General features: G+C 37.1%; 1 protein-coding gene across 5 annotated transcripts in view; it reads left to right on the forward strand.

The window, feature by feature from the left end:
- The window catches only part of PDE5A (phosphodiesterase 5A), a 142677-nt gene that overhangs the window by 117722 nt on the left and 5432 nt on the right, over positions 1 to 19523 (forward strand). For all 5 annotated transcript variants that reach the window (XM_074905155.1, XM_074905153.1, XM_074905154.1 and 2 more), the window contains 9 exons: positions 5187 to 5333; positions 7670 to 7795; positions 9850 to 9944; positions 13258 to 13345; positions 14483 to 14583; positions 14678 to 14755; positions 15613 to 15676; positions 16241 to 16315; positions 16825 to 16908. In XM_074905155.1, coding sequence (XP_074761256.1) covers positions 5187 to 5333; positions 7670 to 7795; positions 9850 to 9944; positions 13258 to 13345; positions 14483 to 14583; positions 14678 to 14755; positions 15613 to 15676; positions 16241 to 16315; positions 16825 to 16908 — 858 coding nt within the window. The remainder of the gene's footprint in view (positions 1 to 5186; positions 5334 to 7669; positions 7796 to 9849; positions 9945 to 13257; positions 13346 to 14482; positions 14584 to 14677; positions 14756 to 15612; positions 15677 to 16240; positions 16316 to 16824; positions 16909 to 19523) is intronic.

Below are 19523 nucleotides of genomic sequence, written 5' to 3' on the forward strand. Positions count from 1 at the left end.
CCTCTTCTGATTATGGTTCTAGATAGGATAAGCTCTCCTGAGCATGCTGGTGCATGACGATATATATACATCTTTGCAGAAGATCAAAGTGATTCAAGTAAAAATTAATCTTAAATCTTCCCAAATCCTTAAATGAGGACTATCAGTGACAGATCCCATTCCATTCACCTTCTCTTCTCAGGAACTAGGAAGAGGAATGGGAAGAGGAATAGCTTGTGCTATCTGAACAGGAGTACGAATTTACTCTAGAGTACAAGCACCCTGATAGAAAAGACCTTGCCAAAAGGTACTTATTTTACAAACCAACATATGGAGAACAGGATGTTAATTTTGAATTTGTTCTGCAGTTGACCAGAATGGTAGTGTCATATGGGAAGACAATTTTAGGTCCCTCTATAAGTTGATCTCAAACAGTTCTGTGCTTGAAAAATCAAAATTAATGTGAAAAGAAGAAAACTTTTTTTTTTTCCTCCAAAATTTAGGAGTATTATCAAAATTCAAAACATACTATGTTTATACTAAGTTGAAAAATAGGAGTATAAACACGGGAAAAAAATGTTTTATTTTTTTCCCAGTTAACTGCAGATTGCAAATCTCTGAGGCCAAAGTCAAACTGTTAAGCTTCAGCTGAAGTCCAGCAGGCAGCTTGAAGAATGATGGCCAGAAAACATACTTCTTCCCTAACTGAGAGACAGAACCTGTATTAATGGCAGTTCCCACTGGTTTTAGGAGCAATGAAGACCTTAAATTCACAAAAGAATGAGGCAAAAGTTATCCTCAAGTATTTCAGTAGGCACTGCAGAACTCAATTTATTTTGGAATCCGCTCTTGACCCTTGAGGATAAAGCCACTCCTTTGCCCTTAAAAGTTTACATTCTTCTCTAAAAATTTAAAGCTCTTGTTTTTTTCAGATGTACAGCTTTCTAGTACAAAAACCAAATGTAGTTCTTTCTGTTATTTTGCAATTAAACACAATGTAAAATTTAGTATCAGAGCTTTCCCCTAGCTAGGACACATGCTGTCACAGTTACTCAGCAGAATCAATGGTACATCAAAACAGATACAGGACTTAAGCTGTATAGCATAATACTGAAATTGATACTTACACGTACTGCTTTGGAATCATTAAGGTTAATACATACTTTATTAGTGGGACAATTGGCAAGAGAAATTACTACAGCGTGTCACAAGTGAAATTTGCGAGAACAGAATTATCAGCAAGTGATCTGTCTAATTTAAAACTGTAGCTTTCAAATACATTTAATTTGTGGACTCCTGAAAGGTTTAGATTGGAGAAGCAAAACCTTACAGGCAGAATTTTAACCTACTAACAATAGCCTTCGTTTTCTTCTTAATAACCCTAAGACACAATTGCAAACCTTTACCCTAATGGTTAATATTCCTGCACTGCAGTCTTTTAGTTGAATCAATTAAAACCTTATTCCTAAAACAAGGAAAAGAGACAAACATTTCCTTTATAATATCTCTTGTTAGCATGTACCCTTTGAGATACAGGATCATTGCTGCCTTTTTTTCTTGTACCTGTACTCACAATGTAGAACACAAATGTTGCAACTATCAACCTCTGACATTTTTCTTCTGAAACTATTTGCTGTTTCTGTGCATTGATAAAGGTAGCAGTACTTGAAAAGTGATAGGGCCAAGTAAGTTTCAAGATGAAGTCATTCATGTTACAGACATTAGTATTCTTATTCCTAGTCTTTACCTAAGTCCTGGATAAGTAGTGACGAAGGGAGTAGCTGCTACCCAAATTGAGAAAGCTCTCATTTCCTTAGCTTCTCTTCTTAAGTTTTGTGAGAAAGACAGGTGATTCTAGAAAGCAGTCCAGAGCAAGTGATTATTTTAAGTATTGATTCAGGGAAATATGTAAGCTGGCAGTTCCTTTTTTATGCAAATGATTATTTCCTTGCAATCTAATTTAAACTGTCAGCAAGTTGTAGAGAATTTTTCTGAGGTTTCCCAGAGCAGCTGTGGCTGCCCCCTCCCTGGCAGTGTTCCAGGCCGGGTTGGACGGGGCTTGGAGCAACCTGGGCTGGGGGAAGGTATCTGCCTGTGGCAGCGGGGTTGGAACTGGATGATCTTTAAGGTCCCTTCCAACCCAAACCAGTCTAATATTCTTTTTTGGTGTGCTGACAAAGACTTTCCAAAAATTTCTGTGAAATACTTGTGCTAGTATTTTACCCTCATTAAAAATAATCTCTAGCACATTCCTGGGATACCTTTGTGTTGACTGTCTTCCCGTTAACACATCATAGAAAGACTTCAGTTTCAGAATCAGCATGTGGAGCAGCTAACTAATATAACCACCTTGCTTGAAGTGATAGATGGATGTTACTCCTAGTTTATTCCAGGCTTCAGAATGTACAACTTTGATGTAATGTGTGGAGATGTGATCCAGGTGCCTAAATTACAGTGATGCAGTAACTCTGTAAACTGGGCCCTCCGTGGTGGCTAAAGCTAACACATTGCAAATTGCAACTCTTGTTCCACAACTGAGGGTCAGCTGATGAATGGCAATTTTCTTGGCTTCAGAATTTTATTTTTATTTTGCACTCATATTATTGTATCAAGCCAGCCAAAATAGATTAAATTTTTTTCTGAACATACCTTTTTGCAATTTTGCTTCTAAATAATCTGATAGCACAGAAAATAGATGCTTCATTAGGCAGTTGGACTAGATGATTATTGTAGGCCACTTCCAACTGGAATTAAACCTATTCTAGTCTATTCTATATCTGCCTTGTGTAATAATATACAGTCAAATTTTTCACTTTCATCATAAATTCCACATACTACTGTATGTCATATTGCATCAGTCACCTCGTTTGAGCCTGGATACTGTCTGCAACCTGTGTTTTAGCATACAGAGCAAATGAAATAAAGCAAAACTGTTTATAGTTGCCACTCCCTTACCACAGTGGTCCTACATTTTCCTTAGCCTTCCTTTTGCTTCCCATCCCTCACTAGTTCCAACTCAAGCTGAGCTTTGGTTTTCCCATCTTCATCCCTGTGCACTTTGATACTGTATCTAATATTGTCCCCAAACAGCCTATCCCTACTTCCTTCTTCTGTGTACTTCATTTTTTCATTTGAGCTCACTCAGGAATTCCCTGTTCATCTGTGCTTTTACTGTGCTCTCTTGACTTCCTGCATGCTGGAATGGACTATTCGTGTGCTTGAGGCTTTCCTTGAAGGTAATAACACCTTGGCATATAAAACAAAAGTTATAAGCTTTATCTGTAGTTTTTTCAATTGTAATAGAAGACAAGTTTCTAAAACTATTTTCTGTACCTAACCAGGTAATGAAATGGGAGTCACTAATTAATTATTCACTACTAATTACTATTAATACAATGCCTATAGTAAGCAGTCATAATTAAAAAGTCACTATCATGCAGAGAGGGGAATTAGTTAGCACATGTTCTTCTTTTCTTGACTATTACATGCTCTGTATAATAATATTCCTGAGGTGGAGAAATTGAGCAAGAGGTTGTAGCTTGTTCGGTGCTTATAGAAGCTGACCATAGCTCAATAACTTGAAATTAAAATTGCTGATGAACTTTCATTCTGTACAATGGGGGGCACATAGCTCTACTGGTTTCAGTAAGTGAAAGAGGAGGTGCCTAATCCAGTTAAATAACACTTGAATAGCTATAGAGTGCAGTTTTTTATGTCTCAGCTGAAATGGAACTAGGTTTTGTGGCTGTCAAAGGCAGGCGATCAAGGAAGGCAAAGAAGTTATGAATGAAGTCAGAACACAGGCTTGAGGTGTTCTGTGGAGCCCCTACTATGTCCTTCTAGCCGCTTTCCTCATGAAATACCAGACTGCAGTTGTAGTTTTTCAAAATTACGTCATTAGAGTTCCTGAATGGTTGCATTATTTTCCACTGAACATGCAGGCCTCGTAGTTCTTTCACATGCTCATAGGTGAAACACTGCGTGAATCCAAACTGAGGAACACAAAATTACTGGTACAAGAAATGTGTAAGAATGCTGACATTTTTTTCCTATGTCAATACTATTTTTCATTATCTTTCATGACTTCCCAATTCTGACACACAGGAAAGATAACAGCAAACCTATACAGAACAGAGATTGGTAGACGTAGTTATGGGGAGAGTTTAGTTGCATGCTACATGTAATAATGCTGTAGATTATGACACATGCTTCCTTTTCAGTGTCTCAGCCTTCCAGGACACAGTTCCCCATGCCGGAGAAATGTTTTTCCCTAGAATTACAGAGAGGAAGAAAACCACATAAGTTTATTACTTTCACCATTCCAGTTTTACCTGATTTTCTTTCAAACCACACTCATATTGAGGTGAAGTAAAGAAGAAGCATTGAAAACTCCACCATTTATTTTACTGAAAAAATTGATACTAATTTTTGTTCTATAGTGTAAGACTTAGCATTTATTTTGTTAGCAGTCTGTATTTTGAAGGGCAACCAATATATATACTCTGAATTTTATAACTAGAAAAAGTAGAGCTGTAATACATATAATACATGGAGATATTACTGATAATAAAAGTTACAAATTTTAAAAAGTATGGGGTTGGGGTTTTTGTCTACTTTATAATATAAAATTTCCCATTGAATGTTTATGATTGTAGTCAAATTACATCAAAAACATTGTCCAAAGGTTTTAAAGATTATTGATCACAGGTGAACCCTAATTTTTCAGGTTTCTAGCCGTGAGTGTGCTCTGCCTGTGGACATGTTCTGACTACCATAGCACTGAGTGTGGATTCTGATAGGAATTCTGTTCTTCTGGCATCTCTTTCCTCACCATTTTTAGAAAAATGTCAACAGTTACAGATTTTGATGTCTGCATGTCTATAAAAACAAACATACAACTCCACTGCCTTATCTTCTGAATCTCCCCATTTTATACATACTCTTGGTTACAATTTGCCTTAGGTGGTTTAGGTAACAGACTGACCAGGTAATCCTTTCCTTATTCTCTTAATCTCTGGAAGGGTGATAAATCTAAGCAAATAAGGTAATGATAAACAATAAAGGTAAGATAAATGAGAGGAAGTCATCAGATTTCAGTATAATGTGCAGGTAAAATTTAGTATGTTACTACTTCTCTGTTGAAAAAGCAGATATTTATCTTATGCTTTCTCTTTCCTAGTGCTAAATTGTGTTCTTTTCTTCTCTAGGCTGCTGTAGTTCCATCCGCACAATCTCTCAACCTGACTGACTTCAACTTCAGTGATTTTGAGCTATCAGATTTTGAAACAACACTGTGTACAATTCGAATGTTCACAGACCTCAACCTGGTGCAAAATTTCCAAATGAAACATGAGGTATGAATGCTGTCGAATGCTGCTTCACATAAAGAGACAACTCAATTATTAGAAAATCAGAATAGTGAAACACACCTACAGTAAATATAATTGGAAATCTGTATTAAATAGCAGCAAACTAGGAAGCTATGTAAAGTGGGCAGTACTGAGGTTTGTCCTCAGTTTGGTTCAACTGAATGATTAATAATTTGGTTAATGGACTGTAAAATGCTTTTGAAAACTTGGGGAGTGGAGGTAGAGACCTTGGTTAAAATGAGTTTGAAAATGTATAGCCGTATTTCAAAACCAGCAAGAATAAATATATAAAGACTAATGAAGACCGTCAAATGCATAAAGGAAAAATGGTTATCAAAAGAATACCTAGTGGTAACAGAGAAAAACATGTTCCAGCTTCTAGTATCAGAAGCCATCTAAAAGTCAGTAATGTGTGATAGTAGTAAAAAGGGGCAAATTTCATTCTTTACTGACAGAGTGCTATTTAAGGCCCGTGGACTAATTACATTGTAGCTCATTTTGAAGAGACACACAGAGATACAAATTAATTTTTAAAAATGACTATTTAGGATATTGAGCAAAGTTTGAATGAATTAAACTGTTTTTTTCTAGAAAACAGAATATTGAGGAGGGACATGATAGCAACTTTTCAATAAGTGCAAGACTGTTACAGAGAGGACAGTAATATTGTTCTCTATGTACATATAAGGTAGTAAAAGTAATTACTTAGACTTTCCCTCACAAAAGATTAGATGAGAGATCAGGAGGATCTTTATGGTTACGGAGATAGCAAAGACTGAAACAGATTACTTACGTGGGCTGTGGAAATTTCCCCAAAAGTTTTTAACCAATAGATCTAGTTGTAGATATGTGTCTGTCGGAGATGATCTAGACAGGTATTCTTATTTTGCTTCTGGCCCTGGAGGTGGACTAGATGATCTCTTAGGGCTCTTCCAGTCAATACACACAAATTCTATTTGTAAAAACCTTAATTTTTAAATACTTTATTTTTGCTTTATATATTTTTCAGCAAAACTTCCTAAATTCAGTATCAAAATGCAAGATTAATTCGGAAGACTTCGTAGGCAAATTGGTACTTACTTTCTAGATCACCAGTTTATAGACCAATTTAGATTAGTAGCCTTTCAGGGTCAAAAGGAGTACTGTATTACCTAGTCTGATCTCTTGAATATCTCAGTACTTAGTTTCACCTTTGCAGTAAGGCTGAGAACTTGTACTTCCTTAAGGGATATGTCCCAACAGAAGAGTCAGAAGTAGGAGTCAGGTAGTTCAGTAATGGGTGGGTTTCTAGTTCCTAGTGGAGCAATTGTAATGGATTTTCAAAACCAAAACAACACCATGACAATAGACACATAATTACACGTTTCAGTAGAAGCAAGAGAACATAGACAGCTTTGAAGCTACATTTTCAACTTTCCATCCTAGAGCTAAAGAAAACTGGCAGAAGCCTAGCACTCTTGTAACACTGGAATGGCAGAGAATACTGCTGCTTTTGTCTGTGTGGAATCGTTTATGTGAGTGAGCGATACTAGATACTGTCAGTACAACAGAACAATACTGTCTGTCAGTACAAAATCTTTCACTAGGAACACTAAAAATTTTCTTGAACAAACCAAGGCCTAGATTATCAAGCCGCCTTTTAACATAGACCAGTACGCTGTAGCCATTTAACCAAGGGACCTGTCCTAGTACACATCGAATTACTATCTGACCTTCATACCTTCGACTTTCTTAAAAGTCAAGTATAACCTACAACATGCAATACTGTTGTGTGAAACATCCAGGAAATACTTTATTCCTGCATAAAAAAATACTACCCAGCAATATAGTAATTGCTGTCTTTCTGTCATACTTTGCTTTCCAAAGTCCAATTCTGCTTGCCTTTTGACAAGCTGCTATGAGGGAAAAGCCACATGTTCGTTATCAAAACAGCTCTTAAGAGTACTCTGTAATTAAAAAAATAAATTTTCTCTATCAAATATGTCATTAGAAACAAGGATTTCTTCCAGTTAGCTCAACATAGCTCAGTTTCTGAATTAACAGCAGTGCCTCTGACACCAACATTTAGCGATTAGTAGTAAAAACCCAAACCCACAAGTATTACATACTCAATGATGGGCTGAACTAGTGGCTGTAAGCATATTCTTATCTATGTTCACAGTTATAAGTATGTTGTATTTGAACTTAATCGAGTTAAAAGGAATTTTTTTTTTTCTTTAAGAGAGACAGTTTTCAAGCAGGACTAGAGAAAGATTTGTTTTCATAAAAAGAATACATTTCTAATACATTTACAGTTAACTATGTGATGCTGTTTCTTAAAGGTTCTCTGCAGATGGATTTTAAGTGTAAAGAAAAATTATCGGAAAAATGTTGCTTATCACAACTGGAGACATGCCTTTAATACAGCACAGTGCATGTTTGCTGCTTTAAAATCTGGTAAAATTCAGGTACATTTTGCTGTTTCTACATTAAGAATCTTCTGGCTAAACAAATTCTATAATGATGCATAGTTCTGATTGTCATGTCAGTAAGATGTTCATCATTCCATGGTACTGCTAGTGAAATCAAAATACTTCTCCTGAAGACTTACGTCTTTAAGGGCTTGGTTTGTAAAATTATTATTGTGTTACGTACCTGGTTTCAGTTAAATCCTCTGGAAATGATCAGGTGGGTGTTCCCAATGGGAATATCTCAAATAAGGAACGTACATGATTGTCCTTTTTTAAAGTTAATGCTTATGCTACAAACAAATCAAAAAGGTGGAGAAGAAAAGGAGTGATCCTGTTTCAGGATGTTTCCTTATAATATTCAAAAGGACATTTTTAAAGTTCAAACACAAAGCTGAGTACAGCTTTAGACAAAGAGTAGAATATTTTTTGAAAATTAAGTTATAAATGCTTATTTCAATGGTTTTGAACAATATTTAAAAAACAACATAATCATTCTTTATTACAAATACTGAAGAGCTAGATGATCCCCAAAATAAGAAAAATACTGATTCAAGATTTTTCCAAAATATGTTTTTAGTTTCTATTTTTATATTCTTGAAGAAAACAAAATGTTTCTGTTCATTCTGAATTAGTATGTTTCTTCAGTTTGATTACAGACAATTGTTATTAGTTGGTTTATACTATTTTACAGTAAGCACTTCTGAGAGAATAAATAAATCCTATTTGTAGACCAAAACCCAATACCAATAATGAAGAGGCATTCCCTTCCCCCACAATTTGTCTTACTAAAAAAAAAAAAAGACAAAAGGTGCTGGAAGAGACCAACAATAGGCAAGGGCTTTCCTGTTCCTTCCTTCTATACTGAAATGGACGTGGCAGTTTTGTTCTGTGTGCGGTCTAGCAATCTCTGATGATCCCGATAGCTTGCTTGCTATTTTTGGAATCCTGTTAGTCTCCACTGCAATTTCCATAAATTGTTTTATTCCTAATTACACTGGATTCATTCCACACTGATTTTTGTGTCCTAGATTCTGGAGTCAGAACAGCATTGAACATAAGTCTCTCAATTTTCTCTAGTTTGAGGGGAAAAGCAAGCATTGGGGCACACATCTTCCTAGGAGAAACATAAAATCAGTCATTTCCAAACTGATTTGTCTTTTGCCTAGACTAAGGACAGGTTTCATTATCTAGAAAGCAGATACAAATCTACAGAAGTTGTAACTGCTTAATAAAAAATTCAGATTTGATTGATCAGAAGGTACAGCCTCCCAGTATCAGTGCTGTCACTAGTTGTTTTTCACATTCCTGTCCTGACTGTTGTGCCTGCTATTCTTGTCCTGTTACAAAATGCTGTGTGAATTGCAGCTTTATCCAGTTTCTGTTTCTCACTGAACAGATGTAAATAAATCTTCTGTCCAGTTCTGTTGCGTGGTATTAAAGATACAAAATAATCATGAAAGAGAAACTAACTTCTCCCCTAATCCTTGTTGGAGCTCCAGAATAAACTCTTTAATAATGAGTCAGATACTGGTTAATTTTTTTTTTTTCATGGATTTTAAACTTCTCTTAACTGATCTGCCCTGTGATCAATGAAAAGCATGACAATCTTCCCTTCTGATTATTCCAAGGACATTTGTATAATGAATTTTTATACCTACTTAAGGAATGTAGCCTAACTCCCTTGAGGTAATAGAGGAGCTGAGATAAAAGTCATGGAGCCAGAATTTTAAAAAATTCTTCATGTTCTCTTCGCTGCAGGTGACATTATGCAAGTCACTTCCTCTTCTGTATCAGTTTTCTCATCAGTATATAGGGCTAGATGATGTTCCCTCCGAAAACTGCATTGAGACTTATGGAGAATGATTAGTATTGTGCACCACAGCTTCAGAGATTACTTTTATTCTCAGCATCGTATTTTATGTCCTTGTCCTCCTTGGGCTAGAACTGTATCTGCTATGTGGGTAATGACAAGGTAGCAGATACAACACACACTGCAGAACAAACCACCATTACAAAGCTAACTCACGTCTTGTATTACTCTTTACATATAGAGCAAACTGACTGACTTAGAAACCCTGGCTTTGCTGATAGCAACTCTAAGCCATGACTTGGATCACAGGGGAGTGAACAACTCTTACATACAAAGGTAAGTAAGTCCGAGAGAAGTTAAGAACAAATGAATACTAAAATCACAGTAAATGAGTACAACCTAATTGATTTGATGATGTGAGGCTGTGCAAAGGAGCGGGTTTTTACAAAGCAGTATGTACAAGAACAATCAGAAACATCCAAGAGTCCAAAGAAAAGATGCATAACCTCAGTTGGTCACTAACTGCAAGGGCAGATGAAGTGAACTCTTTGTAGTCTTTGCAGGGACAGCATCTTCCTGCTCCTGTTCCGAATTTCACATCCCCCATTTCCCATACAGTGGCAGCAAAAGGTCCCAGCTTCTAAGGGACAGTATGTAGGAAACGTGCAGCTCTTCAGATTGCTCCCTGCCCAACCAGCTATTCCCTGTCTAGTCTGGGCCAGCACGGAGCCGAGATCTGCAGCCATCTGATACAAAGGTGGCTCCCTACCATTGTGAACTGATTGTATTACTCATGATTTAGCCATGTTCTTCCAGAACTCTAAATTGATTTGGGTAAGATACATATTTTAAATCACATTAAAAATGTATTGCTGTTTTGCATTAATTTGGCATTATCTGTACGCTTTTAACTTTGATCAATTATGGAATTACACACAAACCTTTACAACACAAATAGTCAAAATGTTTTAAAATCTTGAAAAAATATTTTTACTAAATTAAGTATTTCACTTTGAAGTTATCAAAGTGACGCATCTGAACTCTTCTAAAATTTTCTCCATGTTTTAATTTATAACTAAAAATACTTGGGTTTTTTAGAATTTATTAATAATTTCAGATCTGCCCAAAATGTGTTTTTCAGTGAATTTAGTATTCACTTAAAGAACAGTATATGATTCTTCAATTAAAATAAATAGATTGACTTAAAACATGGTATAACGTGATTACTGTGATATGGCAGTGTGTCCTGATCTGACCAGAGATGGGGAAAAGATACCCAGAAACGTATACTTGTATCTTTTTCTGGCAGAGCTGGAGAGTGGTTTTGAAGCTACCTTTGGAAGAAGTGGTCTGCTGTTCTCGCTGTGTGTAAAGTAAGATACTAGGGGAGGAGAAGTTTGTCTGAGGCAGAGAATACTGAAAGGCAGAAAATAAGTAAGCTGAAGCAGAATTCCTGCCCTTCATATATATGTTCAGAATAACACTAAGACTGATGTGTAAGGCAAAAAAAACCCAAACCCTAAAACCCCACAAAACTGAAAGAGTAACTTTTTTCTAGTTCCTAATAGGGGATTCCAGCAGTAACTGTAGCCTTGCAGTGATTGGAACCAGTTAGCTATTTTTTGCTTTATTTATTTAAAAATAAATTTCCTGGAAGACATCTGGAGATGCGTCATCTCCTCTCAAAAATGTCCTGGGAAAGTGTCATAGACAGCAAAATCTAACATTTGCTGTAAAGCAGAGATGATTACAGCTTAGTAATTCTTTTTCAATAGAAAGTTCCATGAATTTTGTTTTTAAATCCCTCATTTAAATCCAAATGAAAAGTTATTTTTTCCAGGAATGGATTCCTTTTGTTTCTTCCTTAGAAGCAGGGAGAGTGGATACTTAGCATATGATTCTTTTCTTAAGCAACAAGGTTTCAAAAATTAAAATGGTCCTGGTAGTAGAAATTACAGGAAATTAACTGCTTAAAGGTCTTTTGGTAGATATGCAGGGGTTTTCTTTTCTTTTTCTTCCAAACCCACATGTAAAGTCGGCAAGCACATAGTATGAAAACTGCATAACCAAACCAGTGTGTTCAGAAAGCACTGGTGTCCTTTGGCCTGGAGTGGTGGTTTAACAGAAATGCTGTGTACTATGGAAGTAGGATCTGAGTTTATTTCCAGCACTTGTGTCTTCCCAGACAGTCAGGGTCTGTAAGTACTGAGCAAGCTCTTTGGTGCAGTACTTGGGAAGATAACCTAAGATATTTCTCACATATTTCTCTCTTCAGTCCGAATGAACTTTAGGGGACACAGTATGCATCCCACTTAACTCAATGGGAATTTTACCCAGCATGTGTTGGCACTGTCCTACAATTTGTTTCCTTACAGAAACACGCAAGCATATTTGCTCTATACTGCTTTTGCAGTGGTCTCAGAGGAGGTGCTGGGCAGCCAGCCCATAATCCTCAGGGGCTTGCATCCTTTAATCTCCCTTTCTGTGTTTTTGTTTGTCTTTCCATCTTTCTCTCCACATTTTTGTGCTTCTTAAATCCCTGGAGTCTCCTTTTATGACTTTTACTTGAGTCTCTGTGTGCACTCACATCAGGACCAAATCCTGCAACCATGAATTCATGTGAATGATACTTAACCATACAAAAAGTCCCATGAAACTATATACTAAAAAAGAATTTCTTACATGATGAAATGTTTGTAGGTCAGATAATAATTAGAGTAATAGCTTCAGGATCAGCAGCAAAACAGACTTCCAAAAGAATCCCAGTTTTGTTGAAGAGATGACATAAGCAACGTGGGACCAGTGCTGAAAATGAAGATACGGTGTTATGTAATAAGGAACAGGGGGTAATTAGAAATCCTTAGAGAGAAGGAATTTCTGTATTTTGTCTAAAGCTACTCAAACAGTAAATTCTGTTTTCTAGACTAAGATAGCTTTAATTTCTGCATTCACACAGTTGGTTTCATGCTGTTTTTCACTGCCTGTAGTACAGCCAACACCTTGTTTCCCTTTTGGATTTTACCTTGGGCAAAGGGTAGGTAACAACATTGCAGTAGTTTGGTCATGAAGACAGTGGTGATGAATGAAGTACTAGTACACTTACTAACACTGGGAAATGACTTTTGGGCCCTACACCAGAGTCCACTGAGGTCAGCAGGGATTTTTCCATTGCTTCCAGTGGGCTTCCGACTAGGTCTGTGTTAGTACTTACAAGCTCGGTAGTTGAGCTGACTATGCCAGGCAGGCATTTAAAATGCTGCAAAACCCAAAACTGTCACTTAAATTTTGCTTGTGAATGAACCATTCTTGTTGCCTTTTCATACAAGAACTTTCACTCTTTATAAAACCTTGTATCACATTCTCACTCCTTGTGTGCAGCTGGTCTCTAGAGGTAACAGAAGGCAGAAAACTAGAGTTGTCAGTGCTCTGACAAACTAACAGCATTGTCTTTTTATTTGTACTCCCTCCGCACCCTTCCACATGTATTCATTTTGTTTGACACAGAAGGCAGAAAAGAAGTGGTTAAGACAAGCATGGGTGGATGGGGGTAAACAGATAATGAGAAGACGACATTAAAAGGGAAGTAATTTCTGGATTAGTAGTATGTTTAATTTGATTTCTCCATCTGATGGGTCTTTTTACTCCTCAGAAGCGAACATCCACTGGCTCAACTGTATTGCCACTCAATCATGGAGCATCATCATTTCGATCAATGCCTTATGATCCTGAATAGTCCAGTGAGTGCCAAATTTTTGTCTATGCTGAAGGAAACTATTCCCTATTTTACTTTTTATTTTTGGCTTTTGGATAGATTCCCACCCTTATACATTCCTAAGTGATCTTTATTCCTTTTTGGGTAAAGAAAGCAAATGCAGCAGTTTTGAAATCACAGTTCCATTGCTGAGTGCCACCAGACCTTTCCAATTGTTGCCTGATAAGGGAAGCCTTACTAATATCCTTTTGAGTACCTGTTTCCTTGGACCAAAGGGAAAAAAAAAAGGCTTTGTTGCCATTTTCATGACCCGTTATGAACCACCAAATAAACCCAAGTCCTTGCTCTCATTTCAGAAAACATTCCGGCCTACACATACACAAAGCAGTCCTGATGAGACCAAACCAAACACTGCTTATGTTGACATTCCAAAATGAAGCCAAACCTAAGTTAAATAAATATGCAAATAAACCTACATTCTTCTTGGTTTATATTATTAACTAATTCTAAGACGAGTTATTCAGCATGTGCAGTCATTTCAAAGCAGTGTATTTTCACTGCTCATTTCATATCACAGGTACAGTACTTCCAGCATCGTTTGTATTATAATGATTCTTTCCTATTCAGGAAAATATGGAAAAAAAATGGAGGCAAGTTGCCATTTTACCAGCTCCACAGTGCTTTGGTTTAACTGTGGGCTGCTGAGCTTATATTTCTATGTAATAGATTGTTATTTATGTTGCTTCATAAAAGGAAAATATTTTCATTTACATGAGGTGTATAGGCAGGTACTGGACTCTATTATAGTTCCTCTGCTTCAGGGAGTGAGGGGAAGAGGAAAGAGAAATGCTACGATAGAGCTAGTGGCAAATTTAATTTTGATGAATGAAATGGACTTAAAGGCTTTGCTGTTGCTCTGCTTGCAGTTTCATTTTGTAACAGTTGATTATGATGCTCGTGCTGTGCGGCTTTCTGACATTACTCAAGAAGACTGGAATTTTTATTTTTAAATTGGGGAATCTGCAAAAGGAAGCAGGGTAGAAGAATGACATCAGATACCAGCAAGCAACGCATAATGATTTAGTATCTAAGAGACACTTTAGCAAACTGGTGTGCTGTTGCCCATTTTACTGATAACTTTGTTTTTGTTTTTTTTGTAAAGGGAAATCAGATTCTCAGCAGCCTTTCCATTGAAGAATACAAGGCCACGCTGAAAATGATAAAACAAGCCATTCTTGCCACAGACCTAGCACTATACATAAAGTAAGTGAGAGGCAAGTTTGGCTGCATAGTCATTGTTGACTGTTTCGATTGTGACAACGTGCTGCAAAATCTTTTGTTTTAATTTCTTTTAAAGGAGGAGAGGAGAATTTTTTGAACTTTTAAGGAAGAAGCAATTTAATTTGGAAGATCCTATGCAGAAGGAGCTATTTTTGTAAGTAAAAGCAAAATGATTAAGAAGTCAGTTAATATTATTAGGTACCCAATTTTCCATGCCATGTTGCTGTGAATTTCATTAAAACCATCAGATCTGTGTGTTCTGGGCCTGTACAAACTGGCACTGGCACATATGTCACTGAATGACTCCCTGGGTCTGAATTATTAAGTCTGCAACTTGTATAATAAACTTTGTTAAGGAGCACATGGAGTTAAGTGAGCATTTCTGCTCTTTCTAAAGAATGTAAGGTTCCTTTCTAGGTACCATGTTCTTTTGCTGTTGATACTTCATACTTAAATACTGAATTGCTGAAATCAATAACAATATTCAGGACAAGCAGTTTGTTTTGAAGCTGATTCCTTACTGGCAGTGAAGAGATGATTGAGTATAGAGACACATATTGTAGTGCACAGCTACAGAAAAGCAGGATTACATAAGGCTGTCTCAGAAAGGAAGGATGCCGTATTTCAAATTCAGTGCCTTCAAAAACCAGTCTAATTTAGTCATGTTCTATGTCGATTCCTATTTCAGTCCTTGGCCCTCATACTGTCAATAATGATGTCAGTCAGTGCTAATGTCAGAAATAAAAAAATGTGCTGCGCAGTAGCAAAGAGAATGAAACAGTTTATCTGATGTGAATCTTGCTCATTTCTGTGTGCTCATTTTCACACAGGTGAAAGTCTACCGCACCACTGACCCTTGGAAACCTTTATAACTTTGCTTTAATTTCACATCTTTTTCTGACTTTGATGTTCCTTGGAATTTTAGATTCTATTTTACTAATCACTTGACTTGGTGGCTACATACATTTCACAGTACAGTAATTCATGGATTTCTCTCTGATTTTTCTACAGAGCAATGCTGATGACTGCGTGTGATTTATCAGCCATAACCAAACCATGGCCAGTTCAGCAACGGGTATATGCTTAATTTTAAGATTTGCTAAGTACAAAGTCCGTGTAACTGCTCTGCTTCTTCCATCTAGTCCTTATTGCAAAGACAGTAGTGGAATGCAGAGTCTTAGGAAGCAGTCCTTCAAAGTGCTGTATGTGGATTGAAGACTTTCTCAGGTCTTTGTAGCAATATCTGCACATTTAGCTATGTCACCATGTTAGCAGTAATCTGAAGGTAAATAAGGAATCTTTGTTCTTTCCAACATTTCTGTGTTACTACAAGGCAGTCAATTGATACAATACACTAGTATCAACTGACCTTTTTCTATGTGTTCATCATTCTAACTGCTATCAGTGGTAAAATGCCTATGTGCCATTTTACTGACTTTGCTTTGTCAGAGTAAATATTAGCACATGCGGGTGTTTTGTTTGTGCACAGATGTGTGCATGAAGAATTCTAAAAGATAACTGTTAAGCTGGAGAGTCTCATTATGGGGTGTCTCAATCCAGTAAAGAGAGATAGGAAACAGTTTTGATTGTAGGTAGCAAACAAACTTTTAGAGCTCTCAATGTGTGAAATCTCTTACAGATTGCTGAGCTTGTAGCTACTGAGTTCTTTGATCAAGGAGATAAAGAGCGGAAGGAACTCAACATAGAACCAACAGTAAGTGGTGGTAATCATGCAGAATCACCTCTTTCAAAATGGCTTCTACAAACAGCACTTCACATTCCTTTCAAAAGCCACAACTTCTTGCACTGACCAGAATATAGGACCAGGTCTCCTTCCCTGTCTTTCTAGTAGTCAATTTTCTTCTGCAGTTCCCAAACACCAACAGTGTGTCATTATCTCTGAGCCAAAAGAACATTATTTCATCTAAATTGGTATTACTAAATTGTCTAGGAAATACATTCCTAAACTGGTACCTATTTGCAACCTATCCAAACCCAGAAAGCTTGAATATTTGTCTAGCTGTTTGGGCTCTGTCAGTCCGAAGACAGTCTCCTAAGGCAAGTCATGCAGTCAGATTAACACATGTACTGATTACATTGCTGTGCTAAGCTTACTGTGCTTTTTAAGGTGCTGCTTTTTAATTCCAGCCTGTTTCTTTGGGTTTGGTTGGGCTTTTTACTTAATGTATCTAAACACGGAGCTTGCTTACTTCTTATCTGCAGGATCTAATGAACAGAGAGAAGAAAAATAAAATTCCCAGCATGCAGGTTGGATTCATAGATGCTGTTTGCTTGCAGCTGTATGAGGTATGTGCCTAAGAAAGAATTGCAAATATCTAAAACCTGAAGGGCTCAGTGTAGCTTCTAATACATGCAGATTTTAAATTAGAATAAAAATTAAATAAAAAACTCTAGTCTCTTAGTTTAAAAAAAAATTTTGGTTATATATTACATATGGTTCGTTATTCAGTTGAAGAAATTATTATTTTCGTGTTTATCATTCATATTTTGTCTGATTAATGTATTTTGTTATAATTTTTTAAAACCTAGTGGTAACTGCTGGGCTCTGTGGACTTGGTGTTAGATCCCTGGGTTATATTCCAGATTCCAGCAGCTGCTGTGATCACCAGAAAAAGTCACAAAACTAATGCTTTGCTATCTAGGAAAAGAATGGTATCCATGTAATGCATTGATAAAAGGTGTCGTTTAAGAGTTTTAAAGAATTCAGAATCCTTCATGCAAAATGTGATATGCTATGTATAGGAAATTTACCTGAATTTTAATATTTCCCATCCCATTTTTTTCTTTCTCCTTCATCACACACAAAAGCAGTGCATGAGAGAAATCATTGAAATTTTTTTCATCCTGGTCACAAACTGTGTAAGCAGATACTTGGTCAGATATAGCATGAAACAAAACATAATGATTTCTGATTTTTTTAAACCAGAAAATCACTAGAGTGAAAGCTTGTTCACTGGGACCGTAGCAAGTATTTTATAGGAACTGAGGTGAGAAAAAGAAAGGTGAGGAACAGATAGCCTTACTGTTAAGAAATTTCCAGTGGAAGGAACAAGGTGATTACTCATATTTTTCCCTCTTATACAGTAAAATCTTCTAAAAAGAATCCACATCCACCAGCTGGAAGGAAACAAGGATAGAGGAAGCAGAGGGAGCTACTAGCTCCTGCCCCTGGAATTCACATTTCTGTGATGTAGAAACTGTTTGTCAGGAGAATAAGGCAGACTTTGCTGGGAAGCCTCAGAAAACTGTCCCCAGTAGGAGGTAGGCCACTGAAAGAAGACTGAGTGTCTGTGGGAAGGTACAGACAAAAAAGTTTTTGAACAGAACACCTGAGCAGGTTTGAATGCCCACAGCTCCAGAGCCTGAAGTTCTATACTTGTTAGGGAAGGGCTTTACCTTTCAATTTATGAAAAGACCAAAAAGATGTCATTTACTCCAAAATGCATACTGCAGCTTACATGAACAGTTACCAAGTGATACTAGTCCAAACTGTACCCAGCTCCTGTACAGTTTGTGCAAGGAAATGAGGTCCGTGAGTAATTTCTAGCTACTGCGCCCCTGCTTTGTAACAGCGGCTTTGTTATGCCACAGTGAATACAGAGCCATTCCTGGTTAGCAGCCAAAAGCACCTACAAAGGTTTGGAGTCTTCTCCCTTCTCTTTAATTGGAGAAGAAGGAAGGAGATGCTACATCCACAGGAGGGGGTCTAAGCAGCATCTTTTTTCTCAGAACATGTTGCCTCTTCCAGTTTCCAGTGTATCACTCTTACTTGTCATCTTGTCTCAAAGTCTGACTTGAACTGGAAGAGCATGCAGCAGGCTGACAGCATCTTGGACTTTGTACAGACCCAGAGTAAGCCAGCATGTGTCCTAACCTGACAGATAAGGGAGAGTGACTTACCTGCAGGGGCAGAGAGCACTCAAGAGGAGGAGGAGCCTATGAGGAAGAGACAAAACCCATAACGATAGTGGTAAATCCAAGGTTTGAGCTGATACAGTGTTTGTTTACTTTGACTGGAGTACAAGTAGGGGATATTACCTGCTTACACAGATTTTTGTTTTCTTCAGTGAGTAACAAATGGTAAAACATATAAACTACTTCAGTGTTAACTCTGAAAATGAACAAGCACACAGGTCACTCTCCAACAGTCTAATGCTATAAAAGCAAACAATAATCAGGGTTGTAATGACAGCCTTTCCACTGTTTTCTTAGCTTTCATCCAGTCAGTAGGAATTTGACACACAGTGCGAACTGATGAGTTCCCAACACAGCACTGCAAGTATGTGACTTACCATGTTACTCAGAGTAGGTCAAATCCAAATGAACTGAAGTTTTGTGGCTTGTGTTAGCTAGGTAACCAGTGCAGTTAAACTGAATGATCTACAAGTCTTCCCCTTAAGTTCAGAAATGTAATTTATCTATTGGGTGCCAACTGTCTTGAATTTAAATATTTCTGGGATAACTCCTCTGAATCCATTAATACACCGTCAGTGAATACGGTCTCATTGACTGTACCTGCTCTGTGTCTGATTACCAATCCACAGCCATCCTTATGACTAACCTTGCTAGACATTCAAAGGACTGGCTTGCAAACAAAGTCCATGCATAGTACTTCACTAGGAATACTGGACAGGTCACTGATGCATAATACAACAAGCATTGTGATTCCTTCTGCACCTATGTATGAAGTGCTGTATGGACACTGCCACTCAGTCTAGTCAGCCCTAGTGCCAGGTATTGATAATTGTGTTCATGTTTGATGTGCAGCAGGAAGCCTTCTTTGAAGTTCAAAATAAAAGTTCAGTTTTAATTAGAGATAGACCTTGTATTTCAATCATTCTGTTCTCTCTCATGGTCATCTTTAAGAACCCTTATTTTGTTGTTAAACATAATCTGTTTTA

The sequence above is a fragment of the Athene noctua genome, chromosome 4, assembly GCF_965140245.1.
Source record: "Athene noctua chromosome 4, bAthNoc1.hap1.1, whole genome shotgun sequence".
In the NCBI taxonomy this organism is placed as follows: Eukaryota; Metazoa; Chordata; class Aves; order Strigiformes; family Strigidae; genus Athene; species Athene noctua.